The sequence below is a fragment of the Perca flavescens genome, chromosome 13, assembly GCF_004354835.1.
Source record: "Perca flavescens isolate YP-PL-M2 chromosome 13, PFLA_1.0, whole genome shotgun sequence".
In the NCBI taxonomy this organism is placed as follows: Eukaryota; Metazoa; Chordata; class Actinopteri; order Perciformes; family Percidae; genus Perca; species Perca flavescens.
This window is the reverse complement of record NC_041343.1, coordinates 26231859-26255265: the sequence shown is the minus strand read 5'-3', so window position 1 is coordinate 26255265 and position 23407 is coordinate 26231859. Positions and strand designations below refer to the sequence as shown.

General features: G+C 39.8%; 2 protein-coding genes across 3 annotated transcripts in view; both read left to right on the top strand.

Moving 5' to 3' along the window:
- The window catches only part of capn5b (calpain 5b), a 53272-nt gene extending 43712 nt beyond the window's left edge, over positions 1-9560 (top strand). Inside the window, exons 7-13 of the mRNA XM_028596148.1 lie at positions 1531-1608; positions 2952-3147; positions 3937-4059; positions 4170-4366; positions 6099-6220; positions 6819-6949; positions 9339-9560. Coding sequence (XP_028451949.1) covers positions 1531-1608; positions 2952-3147; positions 3937-4059; positions 4170-4366; positions 6099-6220; positions 6819-6949; positions 9339-9521 — 1030 coding nt within the window. The 3' untranslated portion in view covers positions 9522-9560. The remainder of the gene's footprint in view (positions 1-1530; positions 1609-2951; positions 3148-3936; positions 4060-4169; positions 4367-6098; positions 6221-6818; positions 6950-9338) is intronic.
- Positions 9561-23226: 13666 nt separating this feature from the next.
- myo7ab (myosin VIIAb) overlaps positions 23227-23407 on the top strand; it is a 40091-nt gene continuing 39910 nt past the window's right edge. For both annotated transcript variants that reach the window (XM_028594732.1, XM_028594731.1), the window contains exon 1: positions 23227-23244. In XM_028594732.1, the coding sequence (XP_028450533.1) occupies positions 23227-23244 (18 nt within the window). The remainder of the gene's footprint in view (positions 23245-23407) is intronic.

Genomic DNA, 23407 nt, shown 5'->3' with positions numbered 1-23407 from the left:
GCTGCTTGTTTGTAGAGAACAATATCAAACAATGCAGTGCAGCTCAGATATCATTTTCCCAGGACCATCCCAAAGCATAAATAGAGCTGATTTTAAAGATGACATTAAAGATGTAAATGCACCCAAAATGCATTGAGGGTGGCTTGTGATCCGATCGGCCAAACCACCTACGGAGGTGGTCAGGGACGAATTGTGACCACATTGAACACAAGTGTAAATGCAAATGTACCAGCAACCAGCATCTAACAGGTCTGGATGCTGCGGATCGCACAACTTTCAGCCCAGACACAAAGAACATCTCATTGCAGCAACAAGAGAAAACTCCTTTTAGAGAAATAACAACAAAAAATAATAATCACAGTGCAGCCCGGTGCTCTGTCTGTGCTGGAAGCTGAGACGAGAGCGGCCGTTGCTGGTGGGCGGTGCACCTCAAAAACATCCCGCAACTGCATTTGAAACAGCGGACCTCAGCAACGTGCCTATCCGTCCTTCGGTGGGCTGTGGCCGGCGTGCAGCAGTGCGGCTCCTCGCGCCGCAGGTCAAGAAGAGAGCGACGTTCGTCGTTCGAGCTGGACAGAGCTATCCGATCTCAATGTGGAAATAGGTCACACATATTCATACCAGATGTTAATGTAAACAGGTTAATTCACGTCTAGATACAATCTGGAAATGAGAGGCATTTTGAAGCCAGGTGTAAATGGGGTCAAAAGGAAGTTAAGTGGCCATTCAATCATGTGGACAAAGCTGTTTTATTCCATTTATTCTTAAGGCAATAGGTAATGCTAAAATAGAGAAGTTTCTCCCTCGACATCTCTCTGTCTTTTGTTTTTTTGTGAATTGTTAGCTTCCAGACTCTGTGAAACAAACAGGGAGGTGGTAAAGCCTGGTTATAATGCAGTCTGAATTATTGATAAGGCAGAAAAGAGAGATGTTATTAAAGAGACGTGAGTCATCTCTCCTCTTTCTCAATCATTCGCTCACTCTCGCTGAATAATTTATTCATGTTTTGATTAAAAAAAACTGTTACTGTAAATGGAGTCTGACTGTTGAGACGTGGACGCTTATCAGTGAATCATAAACATAAACATAAACACAGAGCTAATGCATCCAGTAAAACACCCGTTTCCCTGAGCAGTGAATACAGAGGGGACCTTGATGTTTAGGTATTATTCACAGTAACAACATTCAACTGACTCTTTAACATAATAGTGCCCATCAGGGGTAGACATATGCATCACTTATACATCTGAACTCAGTAGTTGCTGAGCATTTAAAGTCAAAACTATGATTAATAAAAGATTCACAGCTAAATGTCCAACTGATATATATATATAGAGAGATATATATATATAGATATAGATATATATATATATATATATATATATATATATATATATATATATATATATATATATATATATATTAATATCCTACTAATCATGAAAAACATTTTGAAAAATTCATTCTTCACTTGTAGCTTGTCAGATTGATGCTGATGTTTGTTTACTCTCACGTCTTTGCTCCCTGCAGTTCGGAGGAGTGGAACAAGGTGAGCAAGAGCGAGAGAGAAAAGCTGGGTGTCACCGTGCAGGACGATGGCGAGTTCTGGTGAGATCTATAAATGTACTCACAATTTATTTTGTTGTTCCCTTATCTTGGACCCATTCATTTAGCTGGGCCTGGCATTGTTAAAACATATTTGAATGATTACATGTTTAATGTCTAATTTATTGAACTCCTCACCTGAACTGATGCTACTGCGACATTTTGGGCTGATTATGCTAATAAAGTTGTTAACAAAAAATAAAAGCTTGCTGTGTCCAAAGCATAACAAAATCCACCAAGCAGCACCTCTAAAGCTCACTGATTAACGTGTTATATCTTGTTTGTTTTATCCAATCAAAAATGAGAGTGTTAGCAGTTATGTGCCTTGGTAGTGACTTCTTTAACGTGTTAAGTTAAAGTCAACTTTATTGTCAATTCTGCCATGTGTACAGGAAAATGTGGAGCATCGAAATGCCGTTTCTCTCAGACCACGGTGTTAGTATATATATTGGTATACGTATCAAAACAAAACAACAAGGGTTTAAAAATTAGGCTTACTGGCGCCCAGATAGCTCAGATGGTAGAGCGGGCGCCCATATATAGAGGTCTACTCCTTGATGCAGCGGGCCCAGGTTTGACCTCGACCTGCGGCCCTTTGCTGCATGTCATTCCCCCCCCCCTTTCTCTCCCTTTCATGTCTTCATCTGTCCTGTCAAATAAAGGCCTAAAATGCCCAAAAAATAATCTTTAAAAATTAGGATGACAATACAAATTTTAAGTAATTGGTAATTCATTAGTAAGCTTTAGAGCTGAATTTTGTTACCTTTGGACAGAGCCAGGTTAGCTGCTTCCCCCTGTTTCCAGTCTTTGTTTTATGCTAATTGGCTGCTGGTGGTAGCATCATGTTTAATGGACAAACATGAGAGTGGTCTGTCCCAAAAATTCTAACTATTCCTTTAAAGAGGCTTTTTCACACTATTATAAATACCGTCCATGGGGAAACACTGAATGTTTGTAGATTTCTGGGATTATTGACATTAATATGGTCAAATTATGATATTGACAGTATCAATAAAAGTAATGCCGCTGTTTTTTAAAAACCCATACATATGTTTTCTTTTTTAAATATATTCTTTAGGCATTTTTATGCTTAATTTAGCATAGAGATAGAGATTGACAGTGAGGAGATGGGAGAGATAGTGGAAGATTTGCAGCAAACTCTCATTCCATGTCAGCACCGGAAATCATGGTCTCCCTTTAACATGTAACCCTTTTCTTTGTCCCTGATTTCATTTCATTTCTATTTTTGTACCTATTAAAGGTCTTCTTCTTTCAAGCTTTTCCCTCTAGTTGGTATCCACTCTCTCCGGTCTCTTCTCTCCTCTCCTTTTCCTGCCCTCCTGCAGGATGACGTTTGACGACTTCTGCCAGTACTTCACTGACCTGATCCTGTGCCGCCTCATCAACACCTCCTACCTGAGCATCCACAAAACCTGGGAGGAGGAGGTGATGAGGGGCTCCTGGGTCCACCGCAATGACCCCCTTCGCAACCGGTCCGGAGGCTGCATCAACCACAAGGCTACCTTCCTCCAGAACCCTCAGGTTAGTGGAGGAAGTCTTTGTGTACATACGTGCAGCGGTGGAAGAAGTATTCAGATCCTTTACTCTACTACAAGTAAAAGTCCTGCATTCAGAACATTACTTAAGTAAAAGTATCTAAGTATTATCAGCTAATTGTACTTAAAGTGCATAAGGTACGTATTATTTGTGCAGTAATAGGTTCCCTGTCAGTGTTTTACTATCATATCTGATGTTTCTGGATTAATATTACCGCTGCATTAATGTGTATGTTGCATTATACTGCTGTAGATGTTTAAGGTGCTCATTTTAACTCCTTTATATACTACTGGGTAGTTTATTCTACAGCAATGCATCATATTCTGTAAGATCATCACGTTTGTAGTGTTGCCGTGCTGTGGGAACCACGTATCTCTAAAAAGTCAACTTTTCAAGGTGTCAGAAAAAAAGCCCTGTTTTTTTAAAGAAACACTTCATGCTTCAGTTTATCACCAACATTCAGAATCAACACATCTAGGGATATTTGTTTTTTACTTGACAAGAAAGGGATGAAAAATTAAAGTAACTAAAGCTGTCATCAAAATGCAGTGGAGTAAAAAGTGCAATATTTACCTCTGAGATGTAGTGGAGTAAAAGTATGAAGTTGCATTAAATGGAAATAAAGTAAGTAAAAACAGGTATCTTGAATATAAAGTTAAGTAAAGTGCTTGAGTAAATGTACTTAGTTACATTCCACCACTGCATGTGTGTGTTATAGAGAGATGTGTGACCAGTGTTGGAGTGTGATATGTGTGTGTGTGTCCCTCTTCCCAGTACGTGTTTGATGTGAAGAAGGTGGAGGACGAGGTGCTGATCTGCTTGCAGCAAAAAGAAAAGAGAGCCACACCCAAAGACGGAAAAGGGGAAAACCTCGCCATAGGCTTTGATATTCACCGGGTAGAAGCACACACAAATGCCCAGAAGCCTCCACAAAACTTAAACAGTTAATAACCTAATCAATACCTCAGGTGGACATATTCCTGCTATAATGTCTTCTCATCTTGCAGGTGGAGCTAAATCGTAAGTACCGTATGCACTCAGCCCAGCAGAAAGTAGCGGGATCCATCTACATCAACTCGCGCTGCGTCTTCCTCAGGAAGGAGTTGCAGGAGGGCCGTTACGTTATCATTCCCACAACCTTTGACCCCAGGCAGCAGGGCGACTTCCTGCTTCGTGTCTTCACCGATGTGCCTTCAGACTGCAAGTAAATCTGATATCTTACCACTGAACACATAGTGTAACTTTTTAACTTTTCTAAATCTACAACCAAAGCAGCTGTAATGAGAGACTTTTGTTATTTAGCCGGGTTACTTTGAACCTTAGAAGTACATACTTTCTTTTATTCCTATACAGACCGTCCGGCTAGAAAACTCCTGTATTGTATGTATATTGTATGTATGTCGCATACATACAATTTATTGGCGCTGAGCAAACAGGGACAAGGAACAACTGAATGTACTCTCATCTCATTCATCTAAAATGTATGTTTGATGCTTTTAAATGTCAACTCTTTCACTAACATTAGGGGTGGAAACCTAATTTACCTGTTGGGCCACAGACTAAAGAAAATGACACCACCCAAACTAGCAGTCAGTCTGACCGGCGGTGACATGTTGCTGTTACGTAACACTTGGTTTATCAAAGACGCTAGCAAAGCAACACAGTACAGAAAATAAGCACAGCAGAAACGACAGATAGGTCACACCACCGTGTTTAACTACATCTCTTTAAACGTTACAGTTACGGCTAAAAATGACAATAGAAATAAACAAGTTTGACCATATTACATATCTCCGCAATTCAAACCAAGTCATTTGTCTCACCAGAAGTGATTTTTGTCATCACAGTGATTCAGTCTATGTTATTGATTGTCTGGATAGGAACCATACCATACCATACCATATATATATGTACTTTAGCAGACTCAGTAGTGGTAGGGTAGGGTAGCTCACCTGGTAGAGCGCGCACCCATATGTAGAGCTTTACTTCTTGACGCAGAGGCCGCGGGTTCGACTCCAACCTGCGACCCTCTGCTGCATGTCATTCCCCCTCTCTATCCCCTCTTCATCGTCAAATGAATGATCGTAAAAATAAAGGATCTCTTGATGTTCAGTATAAACAGGAGGAACGATTACAACAAACCAAAACTGTTTCAATGGTCATATGTGCACTGGACATGAAAAGTTGTGAACCCATCCACAACTAGGTCTATGTTATATATTTTGTTGAGTTGTACACTTACATTGTCCTAAATGTTTCCAACGATGTTCAAACCCAGAGAAATCCGCAATTTTTTATTTTTTATTTGACTATTATATCATTTGGTCGCCTGTCATATTCCCTTTGTGTCAATGTTGTGGTTGTTTGCCAGAAGCTGTGATACATTTTTTTTTCCAGTTTTAAGCTACTTTTTTTACAAAACACTTGATCGATTTTGATCATTTTTAACTATATATTTTAACCGGACGAAGGATTTTAGTCATCGGACGTCTAGATCTGAAGTTATCAGAGAAACAAGCTGAGCAAACGTTAGCAGCAGCTTGGCTTGCAGCCCCTCTACAAACGAGCTGAACAGCGTCAGAGAAACACAGATTGTATATGTGAAACTGCTTTGTTCAGTGTTTTTACTGGTTTAAATCAACAGGAGAGATGAGACCTGTGCAAATAATCCGGCTACCGGTAAAAACATCCTGAATGATAAGCACTGAAGGAATCGTAACTGGGAGAAGCTGACTGCAATGACAGCATATGTCCGTCTTTGTAACCGTTTTGATTAAGAGTCATGTTGTTAGCGTTGTGTTACTGCATACTAATTTGGTTCTCTTGTACAAGAAACAGGTTGAAAGTACTAATGTAAAACAGATGCCTGAGAAGAAATGTAATATATTTTGGCTTTAACAGTTTTATAACAATCACGTACACTCTTTCTTTCCCAGAGAGCTGACTCTGGACGAGCCTCCTCAGACATGTTGGACGGGGATGTGTGGCTACCCTCAGCTGGTCACTCAGGTCCATGTACTAAATGCTGATGGTCTGCAGGGACAGGAATCCAATGGAGGTAGGACCTCTACTCACATTGCACTGTATTTGCGTGTTGATCAAGTTCCTGTATTGTAAAGTGTTGTAAACTCCTGTAAACACCCAGAGAGCTTTACTGCCTCAATCCCACTAAGAGAAGACTTCCGAGGAAAGCACGAGGTACCACAGCACCATCTGCTGAAGGCTGAAACTCTGGTTACGTATTTAGTTCCAGTCTGCAGTATACAGTCTCTACCCCCTCAAAGCTCTTACATGTTAACCTATACAACTCACCTAACTTATAAAACACCTTTAAAGCCACTATGTGTAGATTTCTTTAATGTGATTGTATCATCTTTGGAATTATTCTGATGCCATGACTTAAAATTGACTCTTGACCTGTTACTAAAAGTTTATGGTGTGCAAGAACATTTTTAAAATCACGACCTAGAGATGAATTGATAATGAAAATAATGATACAGTGCAATGTTTTGGAAATAAACTCTTCACCTAATCAACGCATATAATCTGATTTAGACATGCGTGAACAAGCCAGATGCATGCATAGTAATCACAGGGTCTGTTATCAGCACTATGTACTGATTAAAAAAAATCCTTTTTTTCTCCTTCAGCTGTAGATCCGTACGTGATCATCACCTGTGAAGGAGAGAAGGTCCGTTCACCAGTTTATAAGGACACACGGTGCCCAAACTTTGACATCAAAGGCCTGTTCTACCGCAAGAAACCCAAGGAGGGCATCCACATCGAGGTGAGCTGTCACTCTGCTGCCATGCCACACGTTTATGACGGCTCCAACCAAAGTGTAGCAGCTCGGGTCCTGGTGGGTGAATGGTGGCTGTCTGAGACGCCTGCACTTTAGTAGTAACGATTACAATTTCCGCAAACATACTTTATTTATTTATTGTGCAACAGTTGTTGCAAAAGGTTAAAACCATAGAAACAAAATGAATAGAAATGACATTTAGCTGTTTGCCGTGGTCATAGGACTGGTACAAAACAAAATGGTGATTTGTGTTATATGTCATGGTCTCCATCTCCGGAGCGGCGGGGAGTGAGGAGGAGGGACAGTCCTGACCCAGCGGCACAGGTCAGCAGACCGACCAAGCCCGCTGTTTTTTCTGTAACCAATGCAGCATGAAAGCACGGCAACCAGCGGACAGCTGGCTTGCTAACTCCGCTGTTTAATCCAATTGGAAAGCCTCTCAACTTTGTTTTTAATGTTTATTGGTAGTAAAAGTACTTCCCAGTACTTCCTTATTTTGTAAATGAACCGGTACACAAGTTTTAGTTGCTGTGGCATCTGTGTTTGACCAAAGGCAAACTACACTTCCAAAGTTCCTGAAAAGCACAACCCCGGAGCAGGGAAACTATTACACCTGCAACTAACCTTAGTTCCTCTGGTCAAAATGCAGGTTGAGTTCCTGAGTTCCTCCCAGGGGAAAGTTCCTATGGTGGAAGTGCCTTTATAGAACTATAGTCTTTGTCCCAGCATTGTAGCAACATTCTAGCCTGACAAGCCAGACCCACATCACATGTTGGGTCTGGGAACTCACCATTGGCAGGGCTCAATCCGAGGGGCGGGATGAACGGTTGTCTTTTAAATTCCCTCTGCACGCAATAGGATAGCGCTACAACCAGGCAGAGCAACGCTAGTTGATAGATTAAACTTCTGCCGTATCCGGTCGGCAAAACTCCTAACACATCTTCCTTTTTTAAGAATGATTTCTGTGCCGTTCTTTGTTCTTTTCTCAAAGAAAAGCTGAACTCCAAGTCTTCCAGAAGACTGCTGTTCCCAGCAGTAGCAGCCATAAGCCCCGCCCACTGACTCTATACACGATGTGATTGGCCCGGCCAGAGTTGGTTTCCAGCTCGGAAGGCCAACGGAGAGTGCCTAGACCCCCCTGGCTGCAAATTAAATTTGCTGCCACTAGGGTGCGTCTAGATTTCTAGGCTAGCAACATTCATTTTCATTCACAGCTGTACACTTTTCTAATTTTAATTTTTGTTAGAACTTTAACACAATATTTCTCACCTGCCATCATTATCTGTGTGTGTGTGTGTGTGTGTGTGTGTGTGTGTGTGTGTGTGTGTGTGTGTGTGTGTGTGTGTCTGTGTGTGTGTGTGAGAGAGAGTGGAGCTGTTAAGGTAATTTGCTGAACATTACCAGTCAATTACAGACTCAATATACTGATATCGATACCCAGACTCCCGAGTGATAATGAGTACCGATTCTATACGCTTTTTTTCTCAAAATTTTTATAAATCTGGTAACCTCTGTGTCAAACTGATAAGGATGTGTGTAAGCCAAAGCGAGGCTGTATCTCCAGTCTGAAAGGACTTACTTTCCTACATACTTCTACATGTCTTTACCAAATCTCTTAACCTATGTGTGGCTCTGTTTTTTTCCCAGACAGAAACTTCTCTTTTTATTAAACATTGCTCATCATGATAAAACATGTAATCTGTCCATGAAAAATTTCAAAACAACCTACTGAAGATGTCTAAATCTACTGGAGTACATTTCTTATAACGTTAGGTTATCTTCCAGTTTCACATTAAAGGCCCGCCACTGCCTGCACATTAAAATGCATTTGTAGAAAGTGGTGAACTATCAGCAGTAGCTTTACACATGTTATATTAATGCTATAAATGAACAGTGAGAAAACTGTATTTGATGTGGATTGGTGGCGTATGGCTGATACATGATCTGCTAAAAAATATCATCACTAACATCGATCTGACGAACTGGGTCAGTGCAACCCTATGATCCTAATCACTTCGAAGTTCAGACTGAACTCTTCCATTTTGTTTACTTTTATTTTATCGTTCTGCACTTCTCTATTTTTAGACTTTTATATTCTATAAATCGAATATAAAGTGTTATACAAGTTTATTTTCTTTGAAGTAGGCGTTATTATGTTTTACTTATTGTTTTACTTCGGAACTCCTATTCATCAGCAATTCTTCTTATTCTTCATTCTTTCTCTTTGAGCTTCTTCTACCTTCTATCAAGTTTTAATTTCTGTCCCTCTTTTGTGACTGCTGATTGCCTCTTGTCTTTTCTCCCTTCTCTTTTCTGCTCTCCCCCCCTCTTTTCGCTTTCGGATCGTTGCCTTCCTCCTATGAGCGGCCAACAGATCTACAACAAGAACATAATTGTGGACACCTTCCTGGGTCAAGTGATTCTGTTCAGTGATCCCAACGAGCGCCAGGAGCAGCACACGCTTCACCTCCGCGACAAGGGCAACCGCCAGGACAGTGACCTCCCGGGCACGCTCACTGTGCGCCTCATCACCTCGACCACGCTCACTAACATCTGATCTGATCCTTTATATATTTATGAAGAGTAACACTCAAGGTGGTGTTCAGTCATGCCCGCCGTTGTCTGCCATTGATCCTCCCAACCATGGCGGGAGCTCACTGTGTCTTTGTTCTTTTTTCTTCTGCTGCTTGCGGCACGCTCGTTGTGTCTCTTATTGTTTCCCTATTTCCTTTTGCTTCACCATTTAAATTCAGCTTTGTTACCAAGGTTTTTGAAGGCCTATACCTACGTATGTTCCTGGATGAAAAGTGTCCATCGACAATGTTTGGGGTTTGCATTTAATAACTTTGAACGCATTCCTGCCAAAATTGTCCCATTATTTAATGTTTGTTTTTCATTGCAGGTTTTGTAGCCAGAATCTCTATCAATGACTAAGGTACAGTTGAACTGATTTAGGCTAATATTCTTAAAAATCAGTTACCCTCTGACCCAAATCTACAAACTTTCTTTCTACATATTGTTATATTCAAACACACACACACACACACACACATACATGCACACACACACACACATGCAGACATGTCTGCACTCTCCATGCATGTGCCAATGTTTCCAAGGGCTATGCATTGCCTTAAGCTTGAGTCTGTCTCTCCACCTTGAGGAGGCGGGGAATAATGTCAAATACTCTTCTCCATCCGCTGTCCTCAGTGTTAGCACAGCCTCCATTTCTGTTCCTGCTTTTTTTCCTCATAGTTTTGGTTTCTATATCCTATATATTAACATAATGTATACTCTTTTATATCTGTGGATAATCTCCCCACCTAGTCGGCTCACCCAGACACCTCAAGTCTTCACCAGTTTGCCAGTGCTTTGGTGAGCATGCAGCACTGTCTGTCACTTTTTATTGTGGACTTTACAAACTAAGGCCAACAGCAGCTATTCTCTCCCTCTTAACTGAGAGTTTTTTTGTGTTGTTCTGTGAGCGCGCTCATGTGTAAAATCTTGCCTCCCGTCTTCCATCACTAGAACCATTTCAGACTCCTCGAGACGCTTTCTGCCGGTTGCTATGGATGATCTCAAAACTGCATGGCTTGAAACAACTTTTCGCCTGTGCTGCACATTTCTCCGGTCGTAGCTTAGCAGCCGGTGCTTGTGATAGTGCTAACCTTCCTCTTTGATCCCCTGTCATGTGTACACCTTCCCAGTCCAGCGGAGTGCAAAGATTCACCCTGACATAATCAAGTGCTTTATGGGACCAAAGATGAGCCTCCGCTCTCTAAGTCCCTTTCGGACTGCCCTGGCCCAGCCTGGCCTGGCCCAAGCCTAGCTACAAACCACCACCCCCTGTGCCACATCATCTCTTTACGGCAACACCACTGCCTGACGCTTCCTCTGACTTGAGTCTTTTGGCCCAGGCCAAAGACTCATGCCGCGTGACCCTGAGAGATAGCAGCTGTGCTTCTGCTGTTGGCACAGAACAGACGTGTGTGTGTGTGTGTGTGTGGGTGTGTGGGTGTGTGTGTGTGTGTGTGAGTATCTGGGAGTGCTCAAGGGTGAATGAATGTATCTGTTAATCCACGTTTTACCTGGAAGAAAACAATTTGAGGAAAGGTGTGAACTGAAAGGAAAAGAGCTCTTTAGCGGAACACACACCTTGCACTTTATTTAATTTTAAAGGGGTGAAAATGACCCTTAATGGATGAAAGGAAAAATTTGGGCGAGCAGAGAAGGCGTCCTGCCAAACAACCTGTGCCATCGCCTTGGTCCTGGCTTTGCCTCCGCAGCAGGAAAACAACATGGGACATTAGATGAACTGTTTAGTGGTTTCAAAAGGATTTCAGACGGCTTATTGAACTAACAATGGTACAATGTATTCTATCTCTGATGAACTATGACATTTCTTGATCATGTGGCCATCCAAGTTAACCTTTTTGTGACAGAAAGCCCAGACAGAAAATCCCAACTTTTTTTTTTTTTTTTTTTTTCTCAAAAGTGCAATATTATTGCAGAGACTTTTCATTCCAAGTTTTATTGACTTTTGGGTATGTCTTAGTTCTCTTTTTTTCATAATAACAATTAAAAGTGTAAGTCACAATCATTATCAAGACATTTCCTTTGAATGTAAAACAAAAAAGTAAGTGGACTAATCTCAGTCAAACTATCAAGTCCGTTTTCCTGATTTTTCAGCGCCTTTTTCCATTACTTGAACTGTCACACATGGCATATAATTGATCACACTCCTTTGTGTACAGCATCTTTATAAATGTGTCTTGCATGGGTTATTTTCCAATATGTTCATGGCCTTGTATTGTACTGTTCAATTGTTACTATATATATTTATTCTTTCTTTAATCTCAAAAGTCTTGGAAATGCTAGTTTTTTAGACCAGTCAGCATGTCTAACACTAATGCACCTCATGGCAGTCTGATCATATCAACAGGTTTGAAACAGTTATGTCTTGTACTATAATACAGTGATGCATTCATAATGCCTCTAGCATCAGTGGACATTAGCAGCAGTTGTTGACTTCTATTTAGGTGCTATTTATCTTCTCTGTGCTCTTATATATTGTTTGGGACAGAAAATGAGTGTTATTAACGTAACAAGACAGAATTTAGAAACTGTAGTGCCAAGCAGTGTAAGATTGGACATGTGAGCATGTGCCTGGATAGCTGCTGGTTCTTATTTACAGACCAGGTGGGAAAAGAAAGGAACCCTTCTCCCTCCCTCACTGAGTACCGTTGAATTGTCTTTGCAAGGCACTGAACTCCTCACTACACCAGTGGAGCCTCAGAATGGCTCGCTATTGTACAGCTTCAAGGTGTGACTTTACGTATCTGTGTGCCAAAAGGAGTAGGTTTGTCACCTGGTTTTGGAGAAATTTACAGTACACAGACCAGGCGGTGACATGAGCCCAAGTTTGTGCCCCTCAGTTTTTACTATTACAATCGAGTCACATGGCTAAGCGTCCGATTATCAAACAACAAAAGAAATATCAGTCAATCTTTGAAAATCTAGAAGGCCGTTTAACAAAACTTACTGTTGATCTAATGGAATTTCCAACTCTTTGCAACATCTGGATAAAACAAACTTTGTATTTTGCCTCTCAGCATTTACAAAACAAAGTTTAAATGTAGTTTTCAACCACAGCAGCACTTAACAAATGTGGTATATCATACTGTAAGTGACGACTCTGTGCTGTCAGTGTAGTTAACTAAGCCATTTTCATTTTGTCATCTTGGTAGGCTGACATACGGTGCTGACAAGATGTGATTTCAAATGTTGCAATAGCATTATGAAAGTCCTTCATAAAGTGTAACTGTAATGCTGTGTTTTTATTGGCTAAATCACAATTTAGCTTAGCAAGAAATTAACATTGGATACTGAGAATATTGCATAATGATCATTGCACAAAATTTAAAGTAACTAATCAATCAATTAATCTCAGATTTCCATCCAACAATATCGTTGAAATGAAATGGAAATATCACCACATCTGTGCCCAAGCAGATGATGCTAAGCTCTGTGATTCACAAGTAAAGGTTATACAGTAGAGGCAAAAATTAGGGCTCGGTGATATTGGCATCAAGTAATGAATAACAGACACACATTTGAACCCTGATTTGGCTCGCTAAAATTACACACAACTTTAACCAAACCATGTTGGGTTAACATGGACATTTTTAATCAAAATGTGCAGTCTGGTTTGCTGATTAATACTACAGTTTTTCTTGGACTGATGCCAGTATTTTACATTTACAGGTTTTTTGGCCGAGACCAGTTTTATTTTGTTTTTTTTATTTATTTGTAAGGAGGTGGCACAGAAATATAACAGCTAGCACACAACCTGACAGATTTGAATTATGGGAGTATTTGGGGCTTCAGAGTCACCGTGTCACTCACAATCCTACAGTAATAGTAAGAGTAAGGAGCCAAAATAACAGTGTGTCAAGCTCAATGTGAAATCTTATCAAAATCATGTGCCACAGCAGTGCCAAAAAGATGAACGGCCTATTGAAAAGGGATGCTTTTGTAAAGACTATGTGACTGTTGGATAAATGTAAAACAAAATAAGTTATCCTTTTGATTATTTTTTTAACCTTTTTTTTTTTTGTTCTCCACTATGTGTCCTCTTTTGTTTTTCGTCTTTGTCATGAAGTGATTGTCATTGCGTTGCTACGGTTACTCGTAATTGTTGCACTTTGTGATTCTTTGCCAAAAGTGTTATGGCTTTCACTGTTAACCACACACACACACAGACATATATATATATATATATATATATATATATATATATATATATATATATATATATATATATACTCACCTAAAGGATTATTAGGAACACCTGTAAGATTTCTTGTTAATGCAATTATCTAATCAACCAATCACATGGCAGCTGCTTCAATGCATTTAGGGGTGTGGTCCAGGTCAAGACAATCTCCTGAACTCCAAACTGAATGTCAGAATGGGAAAGAAAGGTGATCTAAGCAACTTTGAGCGGGGCATAGCTGAACAGGCTGGTTTGAGTATTTCACAATCTGCTCAGTTACTGGGATTTTCACACACAACCATTTCTAGGGATTACAAAGAATGGTCTGAAAAAGGAAAAACAACCAGTATGCGGTTGTCCTGGGGGGGGCGAAAATGCCTTGTTGATGCTAGAGGTCAGAGGAGAATGGGCCGACTGATTCCAGCTGATAGAGGATCAACTTTGACTCAAATAACCACTCGTTACAACTGAGGTATGCAGCAAAGCATTTCTGAAGCCACAACACGAACAACCATGAGGCGGATCGGCTACACCATCAGAAGACCCCACCGGGTACCACTCATCTCCACTAAAAATAGGAAAATGAGGCTACAATTTGCACAAGCTCACCAAAATTGGACAGTTGAAGACTGTAAAAATGTTGCCTGGTCTGATTTCTGTTGAGACATTCAGATGGTAGAGTCAGAATTTGGCGTAAACAGAATGAGAACATGGATCCGTCATGCCTAGGTACCACTGGGCAGGCTAGTGGTGGTGGTGTAATGGTGTGAGGGATGTTTTCTTGGCACACTTTAGGCCCCTTAGTACCAATTGGGCATCGTTTAAATGCCACAGCTTACCTGAGCATTGTTTCTGACCATGTCCATCCCTTTATGACCACCATGTACCCATCCTCTGATGGCTACTTCCAGCAGGATAACGCACCATGTCACAAAGCTCAAATCATTTCAAATTGGTTTCTTGAACAGTCACCAGATCTCAACCCAATAGAACATCTTTGGGATGTGGTGGAACGGGAGCTTCGTGCCCTGGATGTGCATCCCACAAATCTCCATCAACTGCAAGATGCTATCCTATCAATATGGGCCAACATTTCTAAAGAATGCTTCCAGCACCTTGTTGAATCAATGCCACGAAGAATTAAGGTTCTGAAGGCAAAAGGGGGTCAAACACAGTATTAGTAGGGTGTTCCTAATAATCCTTTAGGTGTGTGTGTATATATATATATATATATATATATATATATATATACACACATATATATATATATATATATATACATACACATGTGTGTGTATATATATATATATATATATATATATATATATACATACACACACACACACACACACACACACACACACACAGACATATATACACACAAACATTCCAGCTATTAGACTAACCAGGCTTGGTTGGAGTGTACGGACCTTGACTGTTTTTTTGACAGTTGCTATCAAGCTTATCGGTTTTCTGTACATATTTTCCGCACGGCCATGCCAAAGCAGGTTTTAAGAAAACGAAACCATCCGAATGAACTGCTCACAGCGTCGGTGACTTTTGTACAAATCCAAAAAACAATGCCAGTGCATGTAGCAAAACTGCTTCAAATCTGCTCGCACCATTACGGATCACAGAATATATATATTTTTTTGTTTTTCTCTGAGTGCTGTAAAACATAATCCGCCGTTGCTACTTTGATAAACATACTGTGTGAAGTAGAAGGCCTATGTTGCACACTTGCATGCATTAAAACAGTATCCAGTTTTGTAATATTTTGTATTCAGTAACCTGCAGTATACAGTATGTATATAAAAGTAGCAGCAACTTGACTTATCAGTTATTATTATCGGATCCATGTTTTTGATGGCTGTTATACAGAATATCCAAGAAATTTATTTCGAGAGGATGATGTTCTTGCTCACAACCTCTAGTGATCAGCAAAAATGAAAGAGGAATCACGTAAATCATCACCTAATTCCAAGCCCCATGATTATTGGGGCACGACTTTGGGTTATTCCTTTCACTGCAACGGCATCTGCATTAGCGTTAGCGTTATGCTAAAGATGACTTCCCTTTCCTAAGAGATTTGGGAGAAATAAATGATGTGGGAACATAACCTGTCACACTTTAAAGCAAAAGGTTAGACATTTTGTTAAATATGCTACTTTGTGTTCTTGCTAAGAGCTATATGAGAAGACCGATCCCACTCGTGTCTGAACAGCAAATATGAATCTACCCCCAGCAAATGGTTAGCTTAGCTTAGTTTAGCACAAAGATGGGAAACGGGGGAAACTGCTAGCCTGGCTTTATCTACAGATGACCTACCAGCACCTCTAAAGCTTAGCCTACTAATGAACATGTTTTACCCCTCTTTAAAAAAAAATATATATATATATAACAACAATTTCTCGTTTTTACACTTTGCTTTTGTATGGATTTAACAAATGAGAAATAATGTGTAATCAGATCTTTAAAGGTGCTATAAGGTTGATTTTATTACCTTTGGACAGAGGCAGGCTGGCTGTTTCTAACTGTTTCCAGTCTTTGTACTAACCAAGTTTCTTGGCGTTGGCTTCATAGTTAGTATACAGATATAAGTGGTATCAATCTTTTCTACTTACTAATCGTCAAGAAAGTGAATAAGCCCATTTCCCAAACGTTTTTTTTTAAACAGGGCAATGTGATTATACCTCTGCCTTCTACTAATGAGGGATGAGAAATGAGCTGAAGAAGTGGCCTCAGATAGCAGGACCAAACGGAGTTAACTTTGCTTTATCTAAAGCTTGGAACAGACCTGAAGACACATAACGATTGTTTCCACTAATTTGTAGTCTTTGACAGTCAGGAAGGAGCATGAACCTTACAACTGAGTGAATACACTAGACAACACACTGAACGACTGGACTGGCGTTATGGCGGCATACGAAAACACAAATCGTGCGATGCCAATTGTCATGGGTTCTTGTACCAAAACAAACATGGCGACAAGAAACTTCTACAGTTTATATGCAAAAAGGAAGGAGTTGAAGGTCAACTAAAACAAAGCTAACTTCAGGTAAAGCTGTTTATTTACGGGTATGTCTCCCTCGGGCGACACACAAATGACGCCATTGGTCGTCGATGTCAGTCGCAAATATCAAACATAAAAAAAAAAATCTGCGACTGAATCTGAAGACTTAAGAGTAGACTCTTTACATATCGCACACAATTTGATTTTATCTGTTAACGCCATCCGACCCAGACTGGAACAGACCCGGTCCAACTTGGTCTGATGAGTCGTCGCGCCCAAATCATATTCACAATCGGCTCAGCAGTCGTAATGTGTGTCCAAGTCCTGTTCTTCAGGTCGTCCTCCCACCCATATATGCCATAGAGGCATAACATTATTTTGTTTAAGGTGTGACAGCCTGTGTTCCTACATTGATTTACTACCTAAAGAGCAAAGGGAAGACATCCGTAGTGCTTACAAGGTACCATTGTACTAGGAATAAGGTTGGCCAAATTAAATTTTGTGTTATTCAATGCTGAAAAGTGATTTTTTTTGTGTGATTATTCAAAAGGTTTTTCCCCCTGTTTTTCAACAATGACATTATGGCAGTTGAGTTTTGCTTGCCTGCTAATCTTATAGTCTTGTCAACTTGGATACTGCAGCATGTCTAATGTTACAAGACATTGGTTCCAAAAAGAGTACGCCAGGTACTGTATTCAATTTGACTCTTGTAGTACCAGGTTGCCGGATACCTTTTTTATCTGAGGTCAAGTGCACACAAGGATTGAGCTTGTGATTCTTCTTGTATTTTTCTGCTGATGTTTATTAACTGGAGACTGGAATACCTACTGCATGGTGACACTTCTAGAAGATGCTGTGGTCTTTATAACAAGTATCTTTTAACAGTATTTTATATAACCTTGTTAATTTTATATATACACTTTACCTTGCGTTCCAAACTGGTATGTTTACTGATAGCTAGGTTTCAGAGGACTGTGCTGTATGTTCTGTACTGTGTGCTTGTTTGTGTGTTCTTTTCAGCCTGATCTATCCTTTATCTTTTTTGATGCGTGTTTGTTGAATTTGTTTCTCGGTTACACTGTGGTTATTTTATAGCTAGGTTTCAGAGAACTGTTTGGCTCTTTACAGACAAATCTCAGAAATCTTAAATTATAATTTTTTTTCTTTTGTATTTAATGTCAACTTGTGGCATGACTTTGAAATAAAACAGTAAAACCTATTTGGGGTTTGTCATCATTTTATTATATTAGGGCCTGCGCGCCGACGTCAGTCGGCGAAAGCCCTATTGAAATCGATAGGATTATTATTATTATTATTATTAGGATCCAAGCACCGACAACATCGGGGGCAAAGGCTCTGTTGAAATTCAAATGTTTATTTTTAGGACCCGAGCACGAAAGTGCCAGGGGCCCAACGGTCCCCCTGGCCAGCGGGCTCCATAGCGTCCTAAAACTAACGCCATGGTTGGAATACAGTTTCTTTGATTTTCACAAAATGTTGTGGGAGCATTTCTCTCATCTTTACACACATGAACCCTAACCCTAACTCTGACCCTAACCCTAACTTGTCATGACAAAAACAGAATGACACTTACTAAAAGAAGCGTTATGTCATAAACGTTTATGACTTGTTTATGTTTATGACACGTTCATGATATGAACATATGTAGATACCTTCAAGTAAAGTGTAACCAAAATTTGTGGTTGTGTAAATGTATTTGGCATGTGGTAACAGAGCAACAACTTGGACATCATGCCATGGGTCAGCACCCTCTCCACCTCCCAGCTGGTTTCTGTGTCTGCTGCCAACAGGCTCCACCTCCCAGCTAATCAGGATCAGCAGCCATGAATGACACACAGCGTGAGAGTCTGGAGAGCCCCGTCACTGACCCAGACATCAAACTGTAACTGGGCCGCAAAAGCTGAACCGCGTACAGTACAGGAGGCTGGGACCATGAGAGAACGAAAATAAGGTGAAGCCTGTGGGAAAGACTTTTAAACAAAGAAGGGGACTGATAGACAAAGCAGGAACAAATACAAAAACTTCATCTCTGAGCTTCTTCTCCAGTCCTGTACTTGTATCTTGATCAACCATCCTGTCAACTCCGGGCCTCCTCACGGCTTCATAGAAAACACAGGACAGAAAAGACCAGGAGAAAGACCGGGGGACGTTACAAAGTGTGTTAAGAGGTAAGAGGGGCAGGTGAACGTGGGTCGAGGCTGAGGGCTTAGCCTGCACCCAGGCCACAGTGCTGCCACTGCTGCTCTGCTGTAGCTTTAGGCCAAAGCCTCTTACTGCTCTTCAGCCTGGGCAAGCACTTAGAGGAGCCATTATGTACCCTTCAGTGGCTGTAGTGTGTATATGTGTGTGTGTGTGTGTGTGTGTGTGTGTGTGTGTGTGTGTGTGTGTGTGTGTGTTGCATTTAGTTTAGTTTCTTTACTTCCAATTTATATTCCAGTAGAGATTACTTCTTGCCATATAAGACAACAGTTTTAGTTAGAGAATTAATTGCAATGCAAGAAGCAGATAGAAATGCCATACAGAAAAGAATAAGAGTATCAGTAGTAATTTTTGCATTCAAAAATGTTTTTAGGAACTATAACTAAGTGAATAACAATAGTCACATGCAGCAAAACTGTAATTTTTTTAATCAGAACAAGATAATATTAAGATAGCTTGACCCAAAAAGGATCTTAACTCAAGTAAGGCTGCAACTTACTGTACTATTATTTTTATTAACAATTAATCATACAGCCGATGAAATGTTGAAAAATAGTTTAAAAAAAATACCTGTCACAACTTCCTAAAGCCCAAGGTGACATCTTCAAATGTCTTGTCCTGTTCAAATAAAAGTGAATTATGAAAATGAAAAGAAGTGAATCCTCTCTTTTGAGAAGCTGAAAATGTTTACTATCTTTGCTTGAAAAATTACTAAAATGACCAATTGTCAAAATAGTTGCAGATCATTTTTCAGTTTTAGTATTTTCTATTGTTTCAGCACTTAACTCGAGGTCCAATAAAAATAGCCTAAATAAAGCTTTCAACCACATCTTTGTGAAAATGAGATGCACCTCCTGAAAAAGTTAGTTAATGGACCTCAAGTAAGGTTTTTTGGGAGGGGGTCTATCTGCTGTTTCCAACTTTGTAGACACAATATAACAGCTGAGAATATGAAAAAGTGAACTGATGCGATCAATATGTGTGCTTAAAACGTCTTAAAGTTGCACAATCAAATCAGTGATACATAAGAAATGCTGACCATATAATGAAGCTAGTATTGTGACACACTACCTAGTACTGTACTGCAGTTGAGCTCAGAAAAAATGTGAATTAGCTTTAAACAAAGCACTAGTTCAGTACAACTACATATCTCTCCTGAGCTGTTTCCATCACTGATAGTTCTTCATACTGGTCCAATGCAATCATTGTCATCAGCACTCCAACCGAATTAACGGGGACATGCCGCTTTACCAGAAACATCTGTAAATGCACAATAGGGCGCAAACTGGAGATAATTTTTTAGTTCTTATTAAGCTGTTACAATCTTCCTACTGAGTTCTTATAATAAGTTAGTTAGAATCGCCTTTACATCTGCGTGGGAAAAAACAATCATCAATCGTCGATATACAATCTGAAAGTCAATTGGATTTGGCACAAGCCTAACTAGGATTGGTCTGTAATTTCTTTGAAATTCTCTGTAGAAAAGCACAGTACAAGTTCCTAAAAAAATTTACTTTACCACAGTGCTTAATAAAGTTCCAACAATTAATTCTGCATTAACAGTGTTGATATGGTAAAGTCAATATACTTCTGTGTTATGTTTTGCAGAGACTGACCCACCAGAACTCATGGAAGACATGGAAACATTAAACTTTTTTGGTCAACAATGAATGCGTCACACCTCTCTGTGCCTGCCCCTCTGAATCCCTGCCATGTGAGTCACAAGTAATACACACATACAGTACACATGCTTGTTAGCATTAGACCACACACACACAGATTAGCAGCCGAGGCATTACCAAGATTGCTGTTGGCCATTACATGAAAATCTCTCAGCAGGTTGACTCTTAGAGTGAAGGATGTTAGTCAGATACCTTCCTTTATTTTATATTTTATCTATGAAACTGTGTGTGTGTGTGTGTGTGTGTGTGTGTGTGTGTGTGTGTGTGTGTGTGTGTGTGTGTGTGTGTGTGTGTGTGTGTGCGTGTGTGTGTGCATGTGCATATGTGCGTGTGCATTTTGGGCTTGTTAGGGGTTGTGGATACAAGGAAGACCACTTTGTATAGTAGAGATCTATCGGTCTGTGTTAGGTCTGTGTTAAGGAACAGTTGCCAGATTGGCCCCCTGTTGTTCTGGATAAGAAGAACCACAGCTCAGTCTATGTCTTGGCATTAGCTGAGCACATTGTGACTTTCTGAATATGGATGAACTTGGCTAGAGATAAACTGGATGGTGTACGGATTTAGTTATATGGTAGTGTATATATATATATAGTTTATGAATAGTATATAGTGTATCTGCACTGCTGCTCTCCAATAGGTCTACTGCACCTATTCCAGAAGAATCTGTGGATTGTGTTTTTTACATTACACTTATCCCTTCCCCCTGTGGCATGAGTTATCTTCATCACTCATACTGTCTGTTTTTTTTTTGTTTGTTTTTTTATCCAAACAAGCTATTTATGTTATAACTTGTTGGTATTTCCAAAAAGGAATGAGCAGGGAAGAGGTTAATTTCCCTTTTCACCTTTTATCCAAATCATTCAGTAATTGATTCAAATCGATCTAGTTTATTTCATCTAAGCTCCAAACTGGACCGTGTCCCTGCATTTAAAATGAGGTGTCGGCACAAAAACATGGACTGCAGCAGAAATGGATCAGTAAACTGAAGTTATTTTTCTGTTTTCACTATAAAATGTTACTTGTAAGTATACTATGTTTACAACTGCAAAATGTGACCGTGTAAAGATTCAAAAGTATTCTACTTTAGCATAGTCAACTGGAAACCAAAAGTTTCCATCATATACTGTATTCAAAGTACTGCACCTTCGTCATAGTGAATGAGGGTAACAAAATAAAAACGGCTCAGTGGGGACGAAAATGAATCACGACTGTAACAACTATGGCTCGTACTTAAGCAATGGGATTAGCCAAGTAAGCCTTTAACAGCCCCCACCAGACCCTTTAACCCCCCTATTCCTGAACCACATGGCTGATTATCTCTGCTCTAACCCTGCTGTCTAATGTTCTAATATTACTGGGTGGTATGAACTTAACACATTTTTTGGGTGGCCTGTTAGCCAACTGTCTAGTAAGTATCTTGTCTAATCAATATGTATATATGGTATAATGTTAAAGGTGTCACTCGTAGTGACAAACCCAAGAGAGTTTATTGTTTTAGAAAGTTCATCACCTCCCTTCTTTCAGTTAATTGTTATTGATTTTCTGTCCTGCAAATTTCACTGTAATCACCCTTGTTTTCAGCAACAACAAAGTAAAAAAAAAAACGCTCCAACCAACCATCTGCCAGCCACCAAACAGCAGATACACACAGTTAGCAACTAGTTGGTGAACATAGTGGAAGATAAAAATGCAACTTGGAGTTAAATTGGAAAACAAGTTCATAGCAGCACCTGGTTGGTAATAATACATGGTACAAGGTTTTGTGTATGGAGCAGTTAACCATAGTTCTCATAAATCAACTTGAGTTTAGAATGCACAAAGAAAGCGAAAGGTGAGGGACATCCGGCCTAAAATGAGGGACACCCGGTGGAATTTCCGGCGGCACCTGAACAATCCCGGAAGTGGAACAACGTCGATATAGACTAAAAACCTCTCTGGCTTATTTGTATTTCTTTAAACTAATCACAATCATCTGGGTGGCTCTGGATTACATTACATTTAGCTGACGCTTCTTTCCAAAGCGACTTACAATTGCTATATACATCAGAGGCTGCACACCTCTGGAACAACTATGGGTTAAGTGTCTTGCTCAGAGACACACTGGTTGATATATTGCAGTGGGAATTGAACCCCGATCTCCCACACCAAAGTCATGTATCATATCCACTGTGCCATCACCACCCAGCAGCAACAGGGGACAAAGTCTGACATCCAGAAGTCAGATTTCAAAAAGATAACACAAACAGTTTGGTACAAAGCATTGTTTTTGGTGTCTTTACATTAAATATAAAATATAAGAAAATAAGCTTATCCAGAGTTAATAATAGTTTTAATGTTTTCAGAAATATCTTATATATTATATATTGTTTGTTAATTTGTAATGCATATTCAAATGCTAAAAAATAAATAAAAAGGTTTAATCATTAAAACAATGTTTGGTTTTTTTCAGTTCATGTATAATTCATTCTGTAGAAGTAGTTTGTTCTTTCAGTCTACTGATGTCTGTGTCTCCTATGCAGAGAGCCCACACATGGTGACTTCTGATGTCCTGGTATCAACGTGAGGCTGAACCATGGTCATTCTGCAGCAGGTCAGTCACGTTGGGCAGAAATGACTCAATGTCTGCTTTCATCATCTTTATTTTTTCCTCATCTTAGTTTTTTTTTTTTTTTTTTACTTTCAAGCTTTCTGTTGTCACACATTACATAATAATACAGTTTACAGTGACACCAGGGGCAGATGTACCACTTTAA